The 25,881-nt window shown below is 41.1% G+C and overlaps 1 protein-coding gene across 1 annotated transcript in view; it reads right to left on the reverse strand.

Moving 5' to 3' along the window:
- Positions 1–25,881, reverse strand: part of LOC125234896 (receptor-type guanylate cyclase gcy-28) — a 163,420-nt gene that overhangs the window by 44,942 nt on the left and 92,597 nt on the right. The window contains exon 8 of the mRNA XM_048141317.1: positions 17,779–17,914. Coding sequence (XP_047997274.1) covers positions 17,779–17,914 — 136 coding nt within the window. The remainder of the gene's footprint in view (positions 1–17,778; positions 17,915–25,881) is intronic.

The following is a 25,881-nucleotide window of genomic DNA, read 5'->3' on the forward strand; positions in this document are numbered from 1 at the left end:
ACTTCAGCTCACAAATAGAGACAACTTGAACGATCCATAATTTATTTTTGGCTTTTACGTGCATTTATAAAAGCGTGTTTTATAGTGTTTTTTAAACTATTAATTTATTTTATACTTTTTAGTCATTAATAATGAAATACTTTTAACATTTATACATAAATTTATTTCAAGTAGGCGGATTTTACATGCCATTTGTGGCTTAACGTGTACTTATTGCTAATTGCTACTTAATAATAACTAGCGGCTACCTTCTTATTACGGTATTATCATAAAAATGTTTATACATAGTAAGTTATCCGTAAAAGATAGACAATATAGACATGTGCCATCGCGGACTTTTTGAAGACATTAGAGAGACATACTTTCGCCATACATTGTTTTGAAGCTCTCAGCTAGTGGGATTTTGTTTGACTCGATTAGAAAATATTGTCACATTTCAACTAATTCAAACAAAATTTAAGTATTTCTTTTTTGCCGAGCCCCCCTTTATTTGCTCTTAAGGGTCACAGGAAAACCATTACCCAACTGATTTTAAATGCTACGTTGATCTTTCTTTTATGCAGGGGGCTTCGCCCCCCGAGCCCCCCTTTTCGTTACTCTTAAGGGTCACAAGAAAACCCTAAACCAACTTATTTTAAATAAAACGTTGATCTTTCTTTCATGCAGGGGGCTTCGCCCCCCGAGCCCCCCTTTTTTGCTCTTGAAGGTCACAAGAAAACGCTAACCCAACTTATTCTAAATACTACGTTGATCTTTCTGTCATGCGGGGGGCTTCGCCCCCGAGCCCCCTTTTCTTTACTCTTAAGGATCACAAGCAAACCTTAACCCAACTTATTTTAAATACAACGTTGATCTTTCTTTTATGGGGCTTCGCCCCCAAGCCCCCTTTGTTTGCTCTTAAAGGTCACAAGAATACGCTAACCCAACTTATCTTAAATACTACGTTGATCCTTCTTTCATGCGGGGGCTTCGCCCCCGAGCCCCCCTTTGTTTGCTCTTAAAGGTCACAAGAAAACGCTAACCCAACTTATTCTAAATACTACATTGATCTTTCTTTCATGCGGGGGCTTCGCCCCCCGAGCCCCCCTTTTCTTTACTCTTAAGGATCACAAGCAAACCTTAACCCAACTTATTTTAAATACAACGTTGATCTTTCTTTTATGCGGGGGCTTCGCCCCCGAGCCCCCTTTGTTTGCTCTGAAAGGTCACAAGAAAACGCTAACCCAACTTATCTTAAATACTACGTTGATCTTTCTGTCATGCGGGGGCTTCGCCCCCCGAGCCCCCCTTTTCTTTACTCTTAAGGATCACAAGCAAACCTTAACCCAACTTATTTTAAATACAACGTTGATCTTTCTTTTATGCGGGGGGCTTCGCCCCCCAAGCCCCCCTTTGTTTGCTCCTAAAGGTCACAAGAATACGCTAACCCAACTTATCTTAAATACTACGTTGATCCTTCTTTCATGCGGGGGGCTTCGCCCCCCGAGCCCCCCTTTGTTTGCTCTTAAAGGTCACAAGAAAACGCTAACCCAACTTATTCTAAATACTACATTGATCTTTCTTTCATGCGGGGGCTTCGCCCCCGAGCCCCCTTTTCTTTACTCTTAAGGATCACAAGCAAACCTTAACCCAACTTATTTTAAATACAACGTTGATCTTTCTTTTATGCGGGGGCTTCGCCCCCGAGCCCCCTTTGTTTGCTCTGAAAGGTCACAAGAAAACGCTAACCCAACTTATCTTAAATACTACGTTGATCTTTCTTTCATGCGGGGGGCTTCGCCCCCCGAGCCCCCCTTTGTTTGCTCTGAAAGGTCACAAGAAAACGCTAGCCCAACTTATTTTACATACTACGTTAATCTTTCTTTTATGCGGGGGCTTCGCCCCCCGAGCCCCCCTTTGTTTGCTCTTAAAGGTCACAAGAATACGCTAACCCAACTTATCTTAAATACTACGTTGATCTTTCTTTCATGCGGGGGCTTCGCCCCCCGAGCCCCCCTTTGTTTGCTCTTAACCCACTTGGTCCGACCAGGTGTTATAACACCGCGTGTTCCTTTTTCAAATTTGAACTATATAAATACATATCTACAGCTCAATACAGAGTCAGCAAAAAAATAGTTTTAGATGTATCTGGGTTAAAGGTCACAAGAAAACGCTAACCCAACTTATTCTAAATACTACGATGATCTTTCTTTCATGCGGGGGGCTTCGCCCCCCGAGCCCCCCTTTCTCTGCTCTTAAAGGTCACAAGAAAACGCTAACCCAACTTAATCTAAATACTACGTTGATCTTTCTTTCATGTGGGGGGGGGTTCGCCCCCGAGCCCCCCTTTCCTTTACTCTTAAGGATCACAAGAAAACCTTAACCCAACTTATTTTAAATACAACGTTGATCTTTCTTTTATGCGGGGGGCTTCGTACCCCGAGCCCCCCTTTGTTTGCTCTGAAAGGTCACAAGAAAACGCTAACCCAACTTATTTTAAATACTACGTTAATCTTTCTTTTATGCGGGGGCTTCGCCCCCGAGCCCCCTTTGCTTGCTCTTAAAGGTCACAAGAAAACGCTAACCCAACTTATCTTAAATACTACGTTGATCTTTCTTTCATGCGGGGGGCTTCGCCCTCCTTTGTTTGCTCTTAAAGGTCACAAGAAAACGCTAACCCAACTTATTCTAAATACTACGTTGATCTTTCTTTCATGCGGGGGCTTCGCCCCCGAGCCCCTTTTCTTTACTCTTAAGGATCACAAGAAAACCTAAACCCAACTTATTTTAAATACAACGTTGATCTTTCTTTTATGCGGGGGCTTCGCCCCCGAGCCCCCTTTGTTTGCTCTTAAAGGTCACAAGAAAACGCTAACCCAACTTATTCTAAATACTACGTTGATCTTTCTGTCATGCGGGGGCTTCGCCCCCCGAGCCCCCCTTTTCTTTACTCTTAAGGATCACAAGCAAACCTTAACCCAAATTATTTTAAATACAACGTTGATCTTTCTTTTATGCGGGGGGCTTCGCCCCCCAAGCCCCCCTTTGTTTGCTCTTAAAGGTCACAAGAATACGCTAACCCAACTTATCTTAAATACTACGTTGATCCTTCTTTCATGCGGGGGGCTTCGCCCCCCGAGCCCCCCTTTGTTTGCTCTTAAAGGTCACAAGAAAACGCTAACCCAACTTATTCTAAATACTACATTGATCTTTCTTTCATGCGGGGGGCTTCGCCCCCCGAGCCCCCCTTTTCTTTACTCTTAAGGATCACAAGCAAACCTTAACCCAACTTATTTTAAATACAACGTTGATCTTTCTTTTATGCGGGGGCTTCGCCCCCGAGCCCCCTTTGTTTGCTCTGAAAGGTCACAAGAAAACGCTAACCCAACTTATCTTAAATACTACGTTGATCTTTCTGTCATGCGGGGGGCTTCGCCCCCGAGCCCCCTTTTCTTTACTCTTAAGGATCACAAGCAAACCTTAACCCAACTTATTTTAAATACAACGTTGATCTTTCTTTTATGCGCCCCTTTGTTTGCTCCTAAAGGTCACAAGAATACGCTAACCCAACTTATCTTAAATACTACGTTGATCCTTCTTTCATGCGGGGGGCTTCGCCCCCCGAGCCCCCCTTTGTTTGCTCTTAAAGGTCACAAGAAAACGCTAACCCAACTTATTCTAAATACTACATTGATCTTTCTTTCATGCGGGGGCTTCGCCCCCGAGCCCCCTTTTCTTTACTCTTAAGGATCACAAGCAAACCTTAACCCAACTTATTTTAAATACAACGTTGATCTTTCTTTTATGCGGGGGCTTCGCCCCCGAGCCCCCTTTGTTTGCTCTGAAAGGTCACAAGAAAACGCTAACCCAACTTATCTTAAATACTACGTTGATCTTTCTTTCATGCGGGGGCTTCGCCCCCGAGCCCCCCTTTGTTTGCTCTTAAAGGTCACAAGAAAACGCTAACCCAACTTATTCTAAATACTACATTGATCTTTCTTTCATGCGGGGGCTTCGCCCCCGAGCCCCCTTTTCTTTACTCTTAAGGATCACAAGCAAACCTTAACCCAACTTATTTTAAATACAACGTTGATCTTTCTTTTATGCGGGGGCTTCGCCCCCGAGCCCCCTTTGTTTGCTCTGAAAGGTCACAAGAAAACGCTAACCCAACTTATCTTAAATACTACGTTGATCTTTCTTTCATGCGGGGCTTCGCCCCCGAGCCCCCCTTTGTTTGCTCTGAAAGGTCACAAGAAAACGCTAGCCCAACTTATTTTAAATACTACGTTAATCTTTCTTTTATGAGGGGGCTTCGCCCCCCCGAGCCCCCCTTTGTTTGCTCTTAAAGGTCACAAGAATACGCTAACCCAACTTATCTTAAATACTACGTTGATCTTTCTTTCATGAGGGGGCTTCGCCCCCGAGCCCCCTTTGTTTGCTCTTAACCCACTTGGTCCGACCAGGTGTTATAACACCGCGTGTTCCTTTTTCAAATTTGAACTATATAAATACATATCTACAGCTCAATACAGAGTCAGCAAAAAAATAGTTTTAGATGTATCTGGGTTAAAGGTCACAAGAAAACGCTAACCCAACTTATTCTAAATACTACGATGATCTTTCATTCATGCGGGGGCTTCGCCCCCGAGCCCCCTTTCTCTGCTCTTAAAGGTCACAAGAAAACGCTAACCCAACTTAATCTAAATACTACGTTGATCTTTCTTTCATGTGGGGGGGGGGGTTCGCCCCCCGAGCCCCCCTTTCCTTTACTCTTAAGGATCACAAGAAAACCTTAACCCAACTTATTTTAAATACAACGTTGATCTTTCTTTTATGCGGGGGGCTTCGTACCCCGAGCCCCCCTTTGTTTGCTCTGAAAGGTCACAAGAAAACGCTAACCCAACTTATTTTAAATACTACGTTAATCTTTCTTTTATGCGGGGGACTTCGCCCCCCGAGCCCCCCTTTGCTTGCTCTTAAAGGTCACAAGAAAACGCTAACCCAACTTATCTTAAATACTACGTTGATCTTTCTTTCATGCGGGGGGCTTCGCCCTCCTTTGTTTGCTCTTAAAGGTCACAAGAAAACGCTAACCCAACTTATTCTAAATACTACGTTGATCTTTCTTTCATGCGGGGGCTTCGCCCCCGAGCCCCCTTTTCTTTACTCTTAAGGATCACAAGAAAACCTAAACCCAACTTATTTTAAATACAACGTTGATCTTTCTTTTATGCGGGGGCTTCAACCCCGAGCCCCCTTTGTTTGCTCTGAAAGGTCACAAGAAAACGCTAACCCAACTTATCTTAAATACTACGTTGATCTTTCTTTCATGCGGGGGCTTCGCCCCCCGCCCCCCTTTGTTTGCTCTGAAAGGTCACAAGAAAACGCTAACCCAACTTATTTTAAATACTACGTTAATCTTTCTTTTATGCGGGGGGCTTCGCCCCCCGAGCCCCCCTTTGTTTGCTCTTAAAGGTCACAAGAATACGCTAACCCAACTTATCTTAAATACTACGTTGATCTTTCTTTCATGCGGGGGGCTTCGCCCCCGAGCCCCCCCTTTGTTTGCTCTTAACCCACTTGGTCCGACCAGGTGTTATAACACCGCCTGTTCCTTTTTCAAATTTGAACTATATAAATACATATCTACAGCTCAATACAGAGTCAGCAAAAAAATAGTTTTAGATGTATCTGGGTTAAAGGTCACAAGAAAACGCTAACCCAACTTATTCTAAATACTACGTTGATCTTTCTTTCATGGGGGCTTCGCCCCCGAGCCCCCTTTCTTTGCTCTTAAAGGTCACAAGAAAACGCTAACCCAACTTAATCTAAATACTACGTTGATCTTTCTTTCATGCGGGGGGTTCGCCCCCGAGCCCCCTTTCCTTTTCTCTTAAGGATCACAAGAAAACCTTAACCCAACTTATTTTAAATACAACGTTGATCTTTCTTTTATGCGGGGGGCTTCGTACCCCGAGCCCCCCTTTGTTTGCTCTGAAAGGTCACAAGAAAACGCTAACCCAACTTATTTTAAATACTACGTTAATCTTTCTTTTATGCGGGGGCTTCGCCCCCGAGCCCCCCTTTGCTTGCTCTTAAAGGTCACAAGAAAACGCTAACCCAACTTATCTTAAATACTACGTTGATCTTTCTTTCATGCGGGGGGCTTCGCCCTCCTTTGTTTGCTCTTAAAGGTCACAAGAAAACGCTAACCCAACTTATTCTAAATACTACGTTGATCTTTCTTTCATGCGGGGGGGGTTCGCCCCCCGAGCCCCCCTTTCCTTTACTCTTAAGGATCACAAGAAAACCTTAACCCAACTTATTTTAAATACAACGTTGATCTTTCTTTTATGCGGGGGGCTTCGTACCCCGAGCCCCCCTTTGTTTGCTCTGAAAGGTCACAAGAAAACGCTAACCCAACTTATTTTAAATACTACGTTAATCTTTCTTTTATGCGGGGGCTTCGCCCCCCGAGCCCCCCTTTGCTTGCTCTTAAAGGTCACAAGAAAACGCTAACCCAACTTATCTTAAATACTACGTTGATCTTTCTTTCATGCGGGGGGCTTCGCCCTCCTTTGTTTGCTCTTAAAGGTCACAAGAAAACGCTAACCCAACTTATTCTAAATACTACGTTGATCTTTCTTTCATGCGGGGGCTTCGCCCCCCGAGCCCCCCTTTTCTTTACTCTTAAGGATCACAAGAAAACCTAAACCCAACTTATTTTAAATACAACGTTGATCTTTCTTTTATGCGGGGGGCTTCGCCCCCCGAGCCCCCCTTTGTTTGCTCTTAAAGGTCACAAGAAAACGCTAACCCAACTTATTCTAAATACTACGTTGATCTTTCTGTCATGCGGGGGGCTTCGCCCCCCGAGCCCCCCTTTGCTTGCTCTTAAAGGTCACAAGAAAACGCTAACCCAACTTATCTTAAATACTACGTTGATCTTTCTTTCATGCGGGGGGCTTCGCCCTCCTTTGTTTGCTCTTAAAGGTCACAAGAAAACGCTAACCCAACTTAATCTAAATACTACGTTGATCTTTCTTTCATGCGGGGGGGGGGGGGGGGGGGGGGGGGTTCGCCCCCGAGCCCCCCTTTCCTTTACTCTTAAGGATCACAAGAAAACCTTAACCCAACTTATTTTAAATACAACGTTGATCTTTCTTTTATGCGGGGGGCTTCGTACCCCGAGCCCCCCTTTGTTTGCTCTGAAAGGTCACAAGAAAACGCTAACCCAACTTATTTTAAATACTACGTTAATCTTTCTTTTATGCGGGGGGCTTCGCCCCCCGAGCCCCCCTTTGCTTGCTCTTAAAGGTCACAAGAAAACGCTAACCCAACTTATCTTAAATACTACGTTGATCTTTCTTTCATGCGGGGGGCTTCGCCCTCCTTTGTTTGCTCTTAAAGGTCACAAGAAAACGCTAACCCAACTTATTCTAAATACTACGTTGATCTTTCTTTCATGCGGGGGGCTTCGCCCCCCGAGCCCCCCTTTTCTTTACTCTTAAGGATCACAAGAAAACCTAAACCCAACTTATTTTAAATACAACGTTGATCTTTCTTTTATGCGGGGGGCTTCGCCCCCCGAGCCCCCCTTTGTTTGCTCTTAAAGGTCACAAGAAAACGCTAACCCAACTTATTCTAAATACTACGTTGATCTTTCTTTCATGCGGGGGCTTCGCCCCCGAGCCCCCTTTTCTTTACTCTTAAGGATCACAAGCAAACCTTAACCCAAATTATTTTAAATACAACGTTGATCTTTCTTTTATGCGGGGGCTTCGCCCCCAAGCCCCCTTTGTTTGCTCTTAAAGGTCACAAGAATACGCTAACCCAACTTATCTTAAATACTACGTTGATCCTTCTTTCATGCGGGGGGCTTCGCCCCCCGAGCCCCCCTTTGTTTGCTCTTAAAGGTCACAAGAAAACGCTAACCCAACTTATTCTAAATACTACATTGATCTTTCTTTCATGCGGGGGGCTTCGCCCCCCGAGCCCCCCTTTTCTTTACTCTTAAGGATCACAAGCAAACCTTAACCCAACTTATTTTAAATACAACGTTGATCTTTCTTTTATGCAGGGGCTTCGCCCCCCGAGCCCCCCTTTGTTTGCTCTGAAAGGTCACAAGAAAACGCTAACCCAACTTATCTTAAATACTACGTTGATCTTTCTGTCATGCAGGGGGCTTCGCCCCCCGAGCCCCCCTTTTCTTTACTCTTAAGGATCACAAGCAAACCTTAACCCAACTTATTTTAAATACAACGTTGATCTTTCTTTTGTGTGGGGCTTCGCCCCCAAGCTCCCCTTTGTTTGCTCCTAAAGGTCACAAGAATACGCTAACCCAACTTATCTTAAATACTACGTTGATCCTTCTTTCATGGGGGCTTCGCCCCCGAGCCCCCCTTTGTTTGCTCTTAAAGGTCACAAGAAAACGCTAACCCAACTTATTCTAAATACTACATTGATCTTTCTTTCATGCGGGGGCTTCGCCCCCCGAGCCCCCCTTTTCTTTACTCTTAAGGATCACAAGCAAACCTTAACCCAACTTATTTTAAATACAACGTTGATCTTTCTTTTATGCGGGGGGCTTCGCCCCCCGAGCCCCCCTTTGTTTGCTCTGAAAGGTCACAAGAAAACGCTAACCCAACTTATCTTAAATACTACGTTGATCTTTCTTTCATGCGGGGGGCTTCGCCCCCCGAGCCCCCCTTTGTTTGCTCTGAAAGGTCACAAGAAAACGCTAGCCCAACTTATTTTAAATACTACGTTAATCTTTCTTTTATGCGGGGGGCTTCGCCCCCCGAGCCCCCCTTTGTTTGCTCTTAAAGGTCACAAGAATACGCTAACCCAACTTATCTTAAATACTACGTTGATCTTTCTTTCATGCGGGGGCTTCGCCCCCGAGCCCCCTTTGTTTGCTCTTAACCCACTTGGTCCGACCAGGTGTTATAACACCGCGTGTTCCTTTTTCAAATTTGAACTATATAAATACATATCTACAGCTCAATACAGAGTCAGCAAAAAAATAGTTTTAGATGTATCTGGGTTAAAGGTCACAAGAAAACGCTAACCCAACTTATTCTAAATACTACGATGATCTTTCATTCATGCGGGGGCTTCGCCCCCGAGCCCCCTTTCTCTGCTCTTAAAGGTCACAAGAAAACGCTAACCCAACTTAATCTAAATACTACGTTGATCTTTCTTTCATGTGGGGGGGGGGTTCGCCCCCCGAGCCCCCCTTTCCTTTACTCTTAAGGATCACAAGAAAACCTTAACCCCACTTATTTTAAATACAACGTTGATCTTTCTTTTATGCGGGGGGCTTCGTACCCCGAGCCCCCTTTGTTTGCTCTGAAAGGTCACAAGAAAACGCTAACCCAACTTATTTTAAATACTACGTTAATCTTTCTTATATGCGGGGGCTTCGCCCCCCGAGCCCCCCTTTGCTTGCTCTTAAAGGTCACAAGAAAACGCTAACCCAACTTATCTTAAATACTACGTTGATCTTTCTTTCATGCGGGGGGCTTCGCCCTCCTTTGTTTGCTCTTAAAGGTCACAAGAAAACGCTAACCCAACTTATTCTAAATACTACGTTGATCTTTCTTTCATGCGGGGGCTTCGCCCCCGAGCCCCCTTTTCTTTACTCTTAAGGATCACAAGAAAACCTAAACCCAACTTATTTTAAATACAACGTTGATCTTTCTTTTATGCGGGGGCTTCGCCCCCGAGCCCCCCTTTGTTTGCTCTGAAAGGTCACAAGAAAACGCTAACCCAACTTATCTTAAATACTACGTTGATCTTTCTTTCATGCGGGGGGCTTCGCCCCCCGAGCCCCTCTTTGTTTGCTCTGAAAGGTCACAAGAAAACGCTAACCCAACTTATTTTAAATACTACGTTAATCTTTCTTTTATGCGGGGGCTTCGCCCCCCGAGCCCCCCTTTGTTTGCTCTTAAAGGTCACAAGAATACGCTAACCCAACTTATCTTAAATACTACGTTGATCTTTCTTTAATGCGGGGGGCTTCGCCCCCCGAGCCCCCCTTTGTTTGCTCTTAACCCACTTGGTCCGACCAGGTGTTATAACACCGCCTGTTCCTTTTTCAAATTTGAACTATATAAATACATATCTACAGCTCAATACAGAGTCAGCAAAAAAATAGTTTTAGATGTATCTGGGTTAAAGGTCACAAGAAAACGCTAACCCAACTTATTCTAAATACTACGTTGATCTTTCTTTCATGCGGGGGGCTTCGCCCCCCGAGCCCCCCTTTCTTTGCTCTTAAAGGTCACAAGAAAACGCTAACCCAACTTAATCTAAATACTACGTTGATCTTTCTTTCTTTGCGGGGGGGGGTTCGCCCCCCGAGCCCCCCTTTCCTTTACTCTTAAGGATCACAAGAAAACCTTAACCCAACTTATTTTAAATACAACGTTGATCTTTCTTTTATGCGGGGGGCTTCGTACCCCGAGCCCCCTTTGTTTGCTCTGAAAGGTCACAAGAAAACGCTAACCCAACTTATTTTAAATACTACGTTAATCTTTCTTTTATGCGGGGGCTTCGCCCCCGAGCCCCCTTTGCTTGCTCTTAAAGGTCACAAGAAAACGCTAACCCAACTTATCTTAAATACTACGTTGATCTTTCTTTCATGCGGGGGGCTTCGCCCACCGAGCCCCCCTTTGTTTGCTCTTAAAGGTCACAAGAAAACGCTAACCCAACTTATTCTAAATACTACGTTGATCTTTCTTTCATGCGGGGGCTTCGCCCCCGAGCCCCCTTTCCTTTACTCTTAAGGATCACAACAAAAACCTAACCCAACTCATTTTAAATACAACGTTGATCTTTCTTTCATGCGGGGGGCTTCGCCCCCGAGCCCCCTTTGTTTGCTCTTAAAGGTCACAAGAAAACGCTAACCCAACTTATTCTAAATACTACGTTGATCTTTCTTTCATGCGGGGGCTTCGCCCCCGAGCCCCCTTTTCTTTACTCTTAAGGATCACAAGAAAACCTTAACCCAACTTATTTTAAATACAACGTTGATCTTTCTTTCATGCTTCCCCCTCGAGCTCCCCCCCCCCTTTTTTTCTGTTCTTATCTTCCGGCACCATCATCAGGCCTTGAAACCTAATCGTAGTCATAGTTCATTACAAGACTTTTCTAAGAAGCCCAAAAACAGCTATGATACGATGTTCCATCATGTAGTTCCAGTTCATATCTTCCGGCTCCATCATCAGACCTTGAAACCTAATCGTAGTCAAAGTTCGTTACAAGACTTTTCTAAGAAGCCCAAAAACAGCTATGATACGATGTTCCATCATGTAGTTCCAGTTGATATCTTCCGGCTCCATCATCAGACCTTGAAACCTAATCGTAGTCAAAGTTCATTGCAAGACTTTTCCAAGAAACCCAAAAATAGCTATGATACGATGATCCTTCATGTAGCTCCAGTTGATATCTTCCGGCTCCATCATCAGACCTTGAAACCTAATCGTAGTCAAAGTTCATTACAAGACTTTTCCAAGAAACCCAAAAACAGCTATGATACGATGATCCTTCATGTAGTTCCAGTTGATATCTTCCGGCTCCATCATCAGACCTTGAAACTTAATCGTAGTCAAAGTTCATTGCAAGACTTTTCCAAGAAACCCAAAAACAGCTATGATACGATGATCCTTCATGTAGTTCCGGTTCATATCTTCCGGCTCCATCATCAGACCTTGAAACCTAATCGTAGTCAAAGTTCATTGCAAGACTTTTCCAAGAAACCCAAAAACAGCTATGATACGATGTTCCATCATGTAGTTCCAGTTCATATCTTCCGGCTCCATCATCAGATCAGTTCAACAGTACTATATTATTGTATTGTCATCAGAACTACATACAGCTGCCAATTTTCATTACGCTACGATCCTTGGAAGATGGTTAAATTAGCCTCCGCAGATTCCATTACATAGTTAGTTACATACACGACGACCTAATAAAAGCGTGTTAAAAAGTTAAAAAAAAATTTAAAAAAAAACGAAAAAAACTTTTTTGTATGAAAACGCACCCAAAATCAAATATTGTCTAGGGCCCGTACCAGTTGCAGTCGGCACGTCTATAAAGCCCCTTATAGTTTTTTTTTAATTGGCTAAATACCTGGATGTTATGTCACAATTATCTGTGTTTGGAAATTAAAAAAGAGGACTTTGCCGGCCTTGGCCTGCAAGGTTTGTATGAAATTCCATTATCTATCAATCGTCCTAGCCGCACCTGCAACGTCATACTTCGCTGCCAATTATAAGGCACATAACATCAATATTTCATACCATGTTTGAGAAAATGTTATTTTAAACGCCAAACCTGTATGAAAGTATGCCTTTTACTAAAGGCTTCTAAAGACTAGAAAGAAGGTAGGTACATACCTAGAATGCGCTACCAACGTAGTGTAAGGGCACATCTCTGACACTGGCGATGGCGATCAAATTGTAACTGAACAACTTCATCTAGCTATAAATAAGAAACATTATAAAAGAACAAATATTAAAATTAATGATTAAATGTAACTTTGTATCTATTTATTCGTATAAAAGTATGTCAGAATTCAGATGAATTAAATGATTACACAAAAATAATTAAGCTTGTTATCGTCTATTGAAATTAGCGCCATCTTTCAGCAAATACTAAACATTAAGAACTACTGAGAGACGTACATGGGTAGCAAATAGCGAACGAAGTTATTGATCGGGCGAGCGATTGTAAAACAACTCCGCTAGATGGCACTTGTTCAACAAAACACCTTATACAACGTGTTTCTGGTATCACTCAAAACCTCACACTACACTTAATGAAATAATTGCTAATTGCCATAATGAACTATAAAACTGTTTATTTGTGTGCGTTGCTGCGGCGACATAGGGATTACCAATAGACAGCTAAGATGTCATTGTAAAGCATTTTGAGGCTTTGTCACGGTGAACTTCGCAGTCATAGTAGGCGGGTTTGAGCCAATATTAAGAATGACAAGGTTATAATTAGGTACGAGTTCAGTTTGTTATGACTTATGATAAACATTAAGATTAAATTGACAAACAACGTCAAACTCGTGGCGGGAAAGAATAATTGCCCAAGTAACCAGCAAGTATTAATACACTGATTTAAACTTTCACGATTATTACACATCATTATTTTTTTTTTTAAATCGGGACTTAATCGCGTATAACTACATATTAAACTGACCTCCAACGTTTCAAGGACGGCGTTGTCCCCGTGGTCTCGGAGAAGACTGGCTTGAAATGACATCAACACCTTCTGACAGCCGCGCGAGTTTTTCGAACTACCCGCACTTGGTTTTGATTATCAACTTGAACTGTTTGCGCATATGTAGTTATACGCGATTAAGTCCCGATTTAAAAAAAAATTAAAACCGGCCAAGAGCGTGTCGGGCCACGCTCAGTGTAGGGTTCCGTAGTTTTTCGTATTTTTCTCAAAAACTACTAAACCCATCAAGTTCAAAACAATTTTCCTAGAAAGTCTTTATAAAGTTCTACTTTTGTGATTTTTTTCATATTTTTTAAACATATGGTTCAAAAGTTAGAGGGGGGGGACGAACTTTTTTTTCCTTTAGGAGCGATTATTTCCGAAAATATTAATATCATCAAAAAACGATCTTAGTAAACCCTTATTCATTTTTCAATACCTATCCAACAATATATCACACGTTGGGGTTGGAATTTAAAAAAATATCAGCCCCCACTTTACATGTAGGGGGGGTACCCTAATAAAACATTTTTTTCCATTTTTTATTTTTGCACTTTGTTGGCGTGATTGATGTACATATTGGTACCAAATTTCAGCTTTCTAGTGCTAACGGTTACTGAGATTATCCGCGGACGGACGGACGGACGGACGGACGGACAGACAGACATGGCGAAACTATAAGGGTTCCTAGTTGACTACGGAACCCTAAAAATAATGAAGTATTAATACCCTTAAATATTGAAAAAGGTAAGCAACCTCTAGCGGTGCGATATGTACATTGTTGTGTTGCGAGTACAGTGGAATAGGCATGTAAAAAGATAACTAATCATGCTGATTTGAATAGAAATATTACCTACTCCCATCAAGATGTAGCTCAATCGATTCTACTCTCGATTCTGAACAGGCGGTTTTCATATTTTTGGTGTTAAATGGTACACGGTGTATTTCAATTATTGCGCAATGCAGTAAGGAGAGGTTCTAAATTAAACCTTAGTGTGAACATTTTATGGTTTAATGAATCGAACGGCTCGTAGTTTAATTAGGTATAGACAATGATATATCTGTCTCTCTCTAAATCAGGTGTGGAAACACCTGTGATATGGAAGCATCTTTTGCTGAGAAAACGTGAACTTTAATTCGTAGAGCGTATGAGTGTAAACAAAGCACTTATGATCTTTTTCTTGGGAGCACGACACATCAAACAAAAGCGCAAACAGGTGCCTGTCCAGATAAAATGTCTAGACAAATTTTCCTAGAAGAAATGTCCAGAAAAATGTCCAGATTCGTGCCCTTTAAATAGCTCCGGGAGCGTTATTTTATTGATTATTTTTCGAGCATCAGGGACCGACAGTCGACTCTGGTTTAAAGTGTAAATTGTTTTAAATAGTGGGGAACCTCTGCCCAAATTTCTAAGTGTTTGATTTTATTGTGAATAAAATCTATGTTTTATTCTCGTAAAGTCAGCATTTGGGATAAGTGCTTAGAGTTGTTTATTGTTTAACTCTGGTACTAATGGGTAGTGATTTCTGCTACGGTTAAGTTATGTTTTACTAGAAGTATTGGAAGTTAGTGAGTGTTTATTTTATTCATGCCGTCTATTGTTTGGTTTTGTGGGGAACATTATGTTCTTTTCAGAGCCTGATTTTGGATGGTAGATTCCGATTCGGTGGTGCAGGTTTATTGTCTTGTGCTATTGAGTTGGAGTTTATGTGAGTAGAGTGAACCGCTAACGATTCGGTTCTTCTTGTCAGAAGTTTCAAAGTTATTGTGATAATCAAATTTAATGGTTAAAGTAAATAATACCTAATCAGTTCAAATTAAGTGAAGAATATTTAATTATAAAGCCAGATCGCTGCCCAGACAGACAGTTTGTTTAGCCTTGCATCGATTAACCTAGCGGCTGTTAAACTATTGATGCAAGGAGGTCCGTAGTTTTACCAATACAGAGGGTTAAATTGGCATTTTTCTCTTTACCAACATAGAAAAATGAAAAAAATCTCTCCCTCCCTGTTTCTTCAATGCCCAGCTGTTAGCCTAGAGCGAGGACATTATATGTGTCATTTGGAGTAATCCATGCTCGTTCGAAGCTGCAGTATTTGAAGGCCTTGTATATTTATTATCATAAGTATATATCATATACACAATAGGGAACTATCCTACCCGATTGCCTCCCTGTCCACGGACGCCTGCATCGGGGGGGGGGGGGGATAAATACACAGACTTATAGGGTTTGCTTTCTTCAGTCTAGTCTGCTGAACTCTATCGTAGTAAGATTAGGTATACACCGCGTATGTCCTAAAACTCTGGGTCCATGGTGAGTACGAACAGAGTTTTTATCGTTTTTAGAGTAGGGAACTTTCTGTCTAGTAGGGTAGAATCACACACATCGATAGGTAGGGAAATAAATAAAGTTCTGTATAAAAACCTATCTTATCTAATAACTAAAAATAAATTATGTAAAAGTAAATTAAATTCAAGATCTAAAATCACTGTGAACAAAATTACTGGGCGTTAGAAGGTATTTTATAAATAATATTGTGTGTTTATTCTTGGTATAATGAAACTTTAATATCATATTTATTATCGAAGTGTGAAAAAGCTTTGAGTTATTACTTTTTAATTTATCAAAGTGTAATTTGTAATTTTGGTAGCAACTTCTGATTCTTTGGTGTGACAGCGATCATTGAGTGTTAGCTGGGGTTGTTTAGGGACCAGTGGCATGCGGGCGCCGTCCACTGATGGAAAGCCGAAAACTCCAAGGAGTGATTAAGCTTGCTTTTCTTGGGTTTTCAATTGGAAGCAACTTACTCGGTGTATCGTTGAAACAGTGAAAGGGTCGAGAAGTTATGGTCTATTGGGGAAAAGGGGGGTTTAGCTAGGGAAAATGAAACAAAATAAAAGGGGGGTTAGTTCATAGATAGATAGCCCTTCTGGTTTGGCATAGGATTCTCAACAGAGCAGTTTGGTTGAGATTAAGGGATTCAGACGGCATCGCAAGCCCTAGCCCAAGCCGAATCCAATATTAGAGCGTAGCCGATGATTACTAAAATATTTTTTATATTATTTGCCTTTTAAAAACCAAAATTATGAATAAAATGTCTGGCGCCTGTAAGTTTACTTTCCTGCTCAAGTTCGAATGTTACTTTGCTCGCACATTTTTCACAGGCGTTATTTAGCGTTAACATAATCTCCAAGTCTTTTGCCTATTCGTCCAAGTTAATGTAATTTTCACAAAATTATGCAGAGTTCTAATTAGTGGGTTAAGTTATAAGTAATCACATGAGTCCAATAGTCGTATCTACTTCGCATTAAAGAGTTTGGGTTGCTAAGGTTCATATCGAGGGGTTCTACGTTACCACCAGACGATTACGAGGCCAATTCTACGGGGTATTTTTAAAGGGTGGTTAGTTGTAAGAATGTTTAGTCAAGTAAGTAAGTTCGGTACAAAATATATGTAAGAGGCGCGTTCCTAGCACACATTCTAACCTCGTGTAGGTGAACGCGTACCATGCTTGTATGAGAGATATGACAGGTCGACTGTTCGCGTTTTTGACAGGCGGTGACTCTAACCGAGAGGAGGTGGGCGGCACTTTCAGCGGGGAGCGAGAGTGACCATACTGTGCGATAGTACTCTTTATTATACTGTGGTAAGGGAGTACACGCTCATATTGGGCGCGCAGCGGGGCGGAGCGTGCGGCGTGCATGTTAAACAATTGAAGCTCATACAAGTGTCCTGAGTTGACGCCGCATAGGGTGTACGCCTCGGCGAACGCTCCGCTCCGAGTTCACTCAGGCCTTAGGCCGTTTTCACATTATCCGATCCGATACCGGATGTCAAAAGGATTTCAATAGAAAAAATCCAAGGTGGCGCCTGTTATGTATGGGATATCGCTCCGACATCCGATATCGGATCAGATAATGTGAAAACGCACTTACACTGGATAATGCAGCGGGAATAATGGGGACTTTTGAGCCAGGTACGATCCAGGGAGGAATATTTTAGTTTTAGTAACGTTTATGACCTACTTACGCCGTGGCTTGCGTGGGCGAAGGCGACGGCGATGCGACGCATACGAAATCATACCTTATCGATATGGAAGTAGACGATGCGATGAGACGCGACACGGTGTTAGTGATGTGCAAGTTGCGGAAATTTTCCAAAAACATCTTAAATTCCTTGAAAAATTAACGAAACTTTCACGAAAGATAAAGGGAATTTTAATTTATGAAATGGAAAGTCTCCATCCATACATTTGTCCATACAAAGTATGTAAAGTTTCCGAAGTATTCCTATGTGAAAATTTCAGAATTTTGGAAACTTTCCGTTGGCACATCAGGCCCCGTAGCCGAATGGCATTTCTCCGACGCCAAACGAAAGCGATACGCCGCTGGCTCTGTCGCGCCAATACGCAAGCGCGATAGAGATAGATATCTACTAGCGCTTCGTTTCGTGAGCGTTTCGTGAGCGATTGTGCCATTCGGCTAGCCACCCAGTAGACCTACTTACACTTAGTATTGTGTGCGCCAACTATTTTCTGGTTCGACGGCCTATCGTTCACTTACCTAAAAAGTCCCGGCCCCACATGCGATTAGTGATGTTCTGTCCGTCGCGGATATCCCCTCCCTCGGTCAATGTTTCATTCAGCGCCATGCCGAGAAGATACACTCCATCGTAGAATGCCCCAATGAAGAAGTTCACCTGAAATTATTCCAAGTCATTAATAATAAATAAATAAATATTTATTTATTTATTTATTTAATCTTTATTGCACAACAAAATAAGGTACAAATGGCGGACTTAATGCCTCAAGGCATTCTCTACCAGTCAACCAATGGGCTAAACCAGAAAGATTAAGTAGGTGCAGTGTCTTAATAAAAAGAAGGAAAAGGAAACTGTAACCTAAACTATGGATAGATGAATATTAAACTATACATATTCAAGATAAACTTACATATATACGTAATAAAAATAAACATACATATATATTTACATTGATATACCTATACTATACCTAGTGTGAATCATTAAGATGACGATGAAGAAACTTTGTCAAGGAAATACTTGCGCAACATGCGCTTGAATGCGAATTTGGTCTGTGCTTGTCTAATTGAGAGAGGAAGAGAGTTCCAAAGTCTAATTGCCTGGACAGTAAAAGAGTTGGACATAAAACCGGTACGATGTTGAGGGACAATAAGCCTTAAACTACGAGAAGAACGAAGATCAGCGCCAGGGCGTGGTGTATCAAATTTGAATTTCGAGCGGAGATATTCGGGGCTGACGGGTCAAAGAGAATCGAGTATAGAGTACATAAAGTACGAAGGGACCTACGTTCTCGAATAGGAAGCCAATTGAGCATTCTACGGAAAGAAGAGATGTGGTCGTACTTACGAAGGCCAAAAACGAAACGAATACAGTTATTAAGTAACCGCTCTAACTTATTCAAAGAATCTTGGGTGAGATTAGAATAACAAACATCAGCGTAATCAAGTACTGGCAGAACAAGAGCTTGGACGAGGAGAGTTTTTGTGCTGACCGGGAGAAAATATTTAAAACGGTAGAGTGCTCTCAATGTGTTAGTCACTCTACGACTAACATCGGACACCTGAGGTTCCCATGTAAGCCCACTGTCGATTATTAGCCCCAGATTCTTCACTTGCGACACAAAAGGTATAACTTCTTGCTCGAAGAGAACTGGCACCAAGTCAGCCGTGTTCACCCTAGAGAGTAGGCGGGGGCTGCCGAGTAATATAGCCTGGCATTTTGCTGGGTTAACTGTGATGATATTGGGGACACCTTACACCGATCAACTTAGCCCCAAACTAAGCAAAGCTCACTACTCACTGGGCGAGCTCACTCCATCGTAGGCCACGTCTTTGCCTTTGGCTAGTCTGTGGCCAAGAGTAAGCCCATTTATAACAAAAAAAAAGAAAAAGCTTGTACTATGGGTGCTAAGCGACGATATACACATAGGTACTTAAATAGATAAATACATACTTATATACATAGAAACATAGCTGGGCATTAACTCGTTAATCCGTTAATCGTTAATTAACGAAGTTAACATTTCGGTTAACGGATTAACTTTTAAGTTAACTTAAAAAAATGTTAACGGATTCGTTAACTTCCGTTAAATTTCATCTAGTCCGTTAATCGTTAATCCAGCACCCCAAGCGGCTCGCTGCGCCGCGAATATTACCACGTCCTGACTGCTACTGTAAAAGCCCGTAGTACGGCAAAACCTAGGATTTATCGGTAAAAGCAGATCCGTCGGTTATAAACAGTCTAAAGACCAATTGGCGACTTTGGATCACTTATTCGAGGTCTTCTAAATCTTATTAGACGTGATAGATCGATCACTAACCTGGGAATAGAGTGCAATCATCAGGCATGACAGACAAATCGCGCAACCGACGCATCGAGTTAGAGTCCGGCGGGCCTTAGATTACTCTACCAAGTTATCGTGGCCGACAGCATCGAGTTCTGTTGTCGTCTCAAATCTCAATCTGAAGAGCCGACGCACCACGATCGCGACCGCATGAATGACCCAATAATTACCAATCCGAAGTAAAACCTAGGATTTAGCCAACCAACGGCGGTATAAGCCCGAAGAGACCGTAATTATTACATTTCGGTTTTTTACCGATTGGCGTCACAGGTTTTAATGGTTTTTGGTGGATACTTAGTAAATACAAATACATAATACCTACAGTGAAGTCCTATTTTTATGACGTGTTAACGGATTATCGATTAACTTTAACTTCCGTTAAATCTACCGAAATGTATCGCTTTAACGATTAACGAAGTTAACTTTTTAAGTAACGGATTAATATATTATTCCCCAGATTTAAAAAGAACATTCTCATCATACAGCAAAGATTTTCAGCCACGTTCATAATAAATGCGCCCCAAGAGAGCCGCCAGTCTGTCGTAATAAAACGCAGAATAAAATGCTTAGCACATTCTGCGAGTGAACGTCGATTTACACTAGTAAGTAGACGAAAAATTAGTTATTTGGAACAAGTTACGCGTTTTTTTCTGTCTCAAGGATTTTTTTGTTACCAAACCGGCCCCGTAGCCGAATGGCATTTCTGCGACGCGAAACGAAAACGAAACGCCGCGAAAGGTCTGGCTCTGTCGCGCCAATACGCAAGAGCGATAGAGATAGATATCTACGAGTGTTTCGTTTCGTGAGCGTTTGTGCATTCGGCTACGCACGCTAGCAACTGCGAGTTCGTGAACTTTATTTTCGAGACAAAATCTTTTCCAACTTAACCTTGAACCAATCTGGCATAGTAAGTAGTGACACTGCTGGCTAAGCCTGGGTTCTAATTCATGTTAGGGCATTTATTGTGTGATGAGCACAGATATTTGTTCCTCAGTCATGGTTGTTTTCTATTCATACATAATAAATAAATTGATAAATGTGAGAGAACCTTAAAAATAACATAATAGTTAAGTGTCAATTATCCGTCATACACTTGTTCATGTTAGTCATTGAATTTACTTAAATTGAAAGAGTTTAGACACTAGATAGCTTCTCAGAGAAACTAATTGTATTTGACCTAAACAATGTTGTATAACATATTTGTAAGCCAAATCGGAACACGTTAAACGCTTTCGTAATTTATTAGACGCCTGAAATATGACACGATAATCCCGGTTCCCGAAATTGCAACCCCGAGTAGTTTCGAAACTAAAAAGGTTTGACAAGGGTTAAAACCGTACTAAATGTTATGTATGTTTAATATATTCGTATAGATTTCATGACAGAACTATAAGGAATGAGGATTTGTGGACTATGTGCCGACAACCTCGGATCGCTCAGGAAGTGACACTGCGAAAGTGGAGATGGATCGGTCATACCCAACATGCCCTTCGAAGAGGAGGTACCAACAGCGCCAGTATCGTATTAGAGTGAAGACCTCAAAGAGGAAAGCGAGCCCGCAAACGCCCCGTACACACCTGTGTGCGTAGACGAAACGTTCACTATAATATCTCTTTCGTAGCTATCTATCTCTATCGCTCTTGCGTATTGGCGCGACAGAGCCACACTACCTTTCTCCGGTGTTTTGGTGGCGTTTCGCGTTGCAGAAATGCCATTCGGCTACGGGGCCTGGAGGACCTGGAGGATCATAGAGAACGAGCTGCGGGAATATGGACTGAGTTGGAACGAGACCCAGGCGGTGGCTCAAGATAGAAAGGCGTGGAAGGATCTTGTGGAGACACTGTGCAAGTGTGCACCTATGGGGTGCCTAGGACAAACAGCAGCAGCAGCAACATAGATTTCATAATAAGTAACTTCTATACTATCATCTAATAAAGTATAAAACGGGAGCTGGAAAATCAGAAATATTGCAAAAACCCTATCTATTAGAACAAAAGAAATAAGTAAAAGAAATAAGAAATAAGTTTAGAGTAGGACAAAACACCAAAGTAACTATTTCAAGTAAAATTATTCAAATAAGGAAAATATTTAAAGTTAGGCTTTTTCTAAAATTAAGGATATATCCGAGGTATATCCGGGGCTTTACCCTACATACGTTTTGCATAGCTTGGGCATCGAATATAATAGCCAGAACAAATATTACAGATTGACTTAATACTAAATTACGTTTGTCCATAAAGGTCACTATCGCCATTACAACATCCATCACTTTTGGACATGAATCTAAGTGCTTTCTGTCACCATCCAAACCGTTCAGTGACAAATGTTTTATCCAAGTTTTATCCAATAACAAGCATATATTATTTTATTTATTTATTCGTATGGCATACACTGCGGACGTGTACGTCAACCAATTGGAACCCTAGGCCACTCTACAACTATGTCAAAATGACAAGCAGTAAGAGATTTCTTACAGTCTGATTTATAACGTCACTATGACATAGTTCTACAGTGGCCTAGGGTAGGGTTCCAATTGGTTGACTGTACAAGGTTTACATACAATTTAGGCTACTCCCTAAAATGCGATTAGATTTTGGGTCGGACGTAATTTATTGTAATATTATAGGTGAAACTTTTGTAACTCAATCATTACACTGGACCCCTCCAAGCACATTATCTTGATCATCTATCTCCGCTAGTTACATTTTAGAAGCAAACTGTCACAGAAAACAGAAATAAGATACGGGTAACTTATTCCTAAAGTCTATTTTATTAGGTGCACATCTTTAAGTATAGTAGATTTATCGGTCAAACTCCTAAATTCTAATGAATAAAGGTTTAGCCTTAACATGCGGTCACTGAATGAAACTAGGCATTATAATCCAGTCTTAGATAAAGTTTAGACTAATAGGTAACAACTCCGTCACTAATGGATAGACTTAATCCCTTTTCGTTTTAATAAGTAAATGTGTAGCTTATGCTCTCAAACCTATCTGAGGGCATCTAAGATTAATTTTGGATAAAATGGTGTTAAAACAAATTGCGGGCTTAATTGAAGAAAGGTTAAATAAAAAACCTTGTTGGACATTTGATTGTACTTTTACCGAAAGGGATTTTTATTTTTTATTTTTATTTTATTTATTCTTAACAATAAACATTGTGTCGAATATTCATTCATGCATATAATAATTACATACAACACAATACTAAAACTACTACAAAAATATTCATCCTACTAGTATTTACTACACTAAATGTCCATAACTACAGCAATAAAAGTAAAAATAAAACAGAAGTAACAATCTATAACCACGTTATTTACATTGTATACAATTACCAAAGAAAACATAAATAAAATAAATAAGTAATTATCACAAACCAATTAAAACATGTCATTTAGAAAATCATTAATTGAGTAATAACATTTTTCTACTAGAAAAGCCTTTAACTTGCGCTTGAACAGTTTACAATCAGAGATCTGCTTAAACTCAATTGGTAGATTATACAAATACCGTAAGTAGTCTTGTTTAAACACTGCTAAAAGCTTGATAAATCTGATTTTAGATTAAGTATCAAATAATAATCGTTTCTTAACATAGGAAATTCTTAGATTAATCTAATATACAGAAAGTGCTTATACATTTATTCCTTCCTCCGACCGGAAAGCACCAAATTTCAGGCCGCTGCGCTAAACGAATTTACCGCTTCCCGGCTCCATAAATAGAAAAACAGTATACACACTTTTGCCAGTAAATAAGAAAGCATCATATCACATGTGTTTTGATAGATTCATAAAATTTTAATAACAGTGCAATATGTAACAATATATAAATCCTGAAAATAGTTGTACCTTAAATGGCGATAAAATGTGACATTCTCCAACAATGCCACGCTCGCTCAGCCTCCCGCCCAATTCTCTAATAAAGGTTTTGGCTGCGCACCAACAGCCAGTGGTTTCTACGGCAAGAGGGACAAAAATATAATTGGACAGGACCGCGTATTTTTCCCGCTTTCGAGCCGCCGCCGCCGCTTCAGCCGCCGCCCCCGCCGAACGCACGGTGCGGCTAAGGTGGGAAGCAGCAAAAGTGTTGACGCACGTGGCATCCCACAACAGGCATCTGCCCCTCTCCCAAGGGACCAAGGTTAACCCGTCGGGCCTCTTCCCGTCCGATCGGCTGAGACCTGGTGGCTCCAGCACGCACGGTGTATTCGCCGAGACAGGGTTAATATTAGCATATAATGTATAGTTTCTTGGAAAACAATGTTCGGCCCAGACAGAAGCTCCGACAGAGTTCATACCGCATTAGTTCACATTGTAATATAAATTTTATTACATTCGAATAAAGCTACATTTTTAAGTAATGAAGGTGTGTAGCTAACATATTTATAGCTCTTGCCCGCGGCTTCGCTCGCGTTAGAAAGAGACAAAAAGTAGCCTATGTCACTCTCCATCCCTTCAAATATCTCCACCTAAAAATCACGTCAATTGGTCGTTCCGATTTGCTGTGAAAGACGGACAAACAAACAGACACTTACACTTTCTCATTTTTTATAGTATTAGTATGGATAATTAATATACTTACATGTAATGTTACTTATTGGAGCTTTAGAGTAGCCACCAGATAGATACATAACTGATTTATATACCCAATATATAACACATTGAGTGTATGTTTTATGGATAAGGTTGGCAATATCGAATCCTATAAATATGTTAAGGGGTATCGGAAAAGGATCTCATCGCAAAAAGAAAGAAAATTAATTGAAGAACGTGAGTTAAGCCAAATATTTGACCAGGTTTGCAGCAATAGGAGCATTGTTGTAGCAAAATAATGTAAATAGTTTTAAAACCTATCGTCCGCTACGAATAACTGTAAGATTTATGTAATTAAGGTTTTGAGTAATCAACTTTTAAAATAATTACGTTAACTGACAACTGTATTTTTCCTAAATATTGCCTTCCGCACGTAATCATTACACATCATTTTTCAAAACACTCCTATCAAAATTTTTCAATTTAATTTAAAAGTTTTATATTGTAAAACATATAAATTTAAATATTTTACAAAACAAAACAGCTTAAATCGTCAACTAGTCACGAAGGCCTATATTTCGTCGTTTTTCCTGAATCCTATGTAAGTATGTATGCCTTACTGAATTCGTCAACGTTTGTACAGTCAACTACAAAGAGATGTATCCACTTTTTACCTTATTGCATTGTAATAAGTGGATACATCTCTTTGCAGTTGACTGTACCTACACATATTTGTACAGTCAATGTATTAAATATAGAATTGGCCAAAGTACTAAAAATATATATACAGGACTCTATTGCTAAGGTTAACGTTGTGGATACATATTTCCGGCACTTTGACCGCGTATATATTTATACCCAAATAAAGGAAAAAATCAAAGTTGTGTCGTATCAGGAAGTCAAAAGGAAGGCAGAAGACCGGCACGCATGGAAGTTGCTCCACCGACAAGAGTCCAACTCTTAAATGATTGATGATGATGATGTATAACATATTGATAATCCCCTGGCAGACTTACCATGTATCGGATATCGGCATATTGGAAGCCCATTGTCGCTTATCATATTGCCACAGATCATTCAGAAGTTCGCGAACGTGACCAGAGGAGACCCAGATAGATTAGGACAGCCCATTGTTACCGGCCACGTGGATGGGAAAGGGGGGCGTGGAAGACGTTGACCCATCAATCAGTTATAAATGTTTCACATTGGTTAACCTCGTATTATGAATTTCACTCTTGGTCTTAGCAACGAATTCGATTTCAATTCTGCGTCAAGAGTAAGTTCGCGCAAGCCGCAGAGATTAATGATGCAAGAGCTTTAGAGGAGCAGAGCTCAGGCATAATGTAACAAAATCTCTCGTTTTAAAAAAGAAAGAAAATATTTGTAATGACAGCCTCATTAGAAAACAGGTCCGTTCCAACAAAAATATGTATTTATAATTCTACAACTATTTCGGCACTGTATTGTCTATTTTCAAATGTAATTTCACTCAATGTAACTCTTCTGTAATGACTGTTTGTGCCAAAATAAAGAGAAAAAAAAAAGGTGCAATTATAATGCGCTTGGATCCCCCCTCTAGCAACCACCTTGAACTCGTCAGAGTAGTAGCTGTCTCTGTCACCCCTGTAGGCTGTTTCTCCTGTCAAACATCTTTTATTCTCTTATCGGCGTCAGCAAACACATCAAATCGGTCGCCAGTTGGCAGCTTCAGAAATACACGTAGGAAAACTCTCAAAGCTATTTTAG

The sequence above is a fragment of the Leguminivora glycinivorella genome, chromosome 16, assembly GCF_023078275.1.
Source record: "Leguminivora glycinivorella isolate SPB_JAAS2020 chromosome 16, LegGlyc_1.1, whole genome shotgun sequence".
NCBI lineage: Eukaryota > Metazoa > Arthropoda > Insecta > Lepidoptera > Tortricidae > Leguminivora > Leguminivora glycinivorella.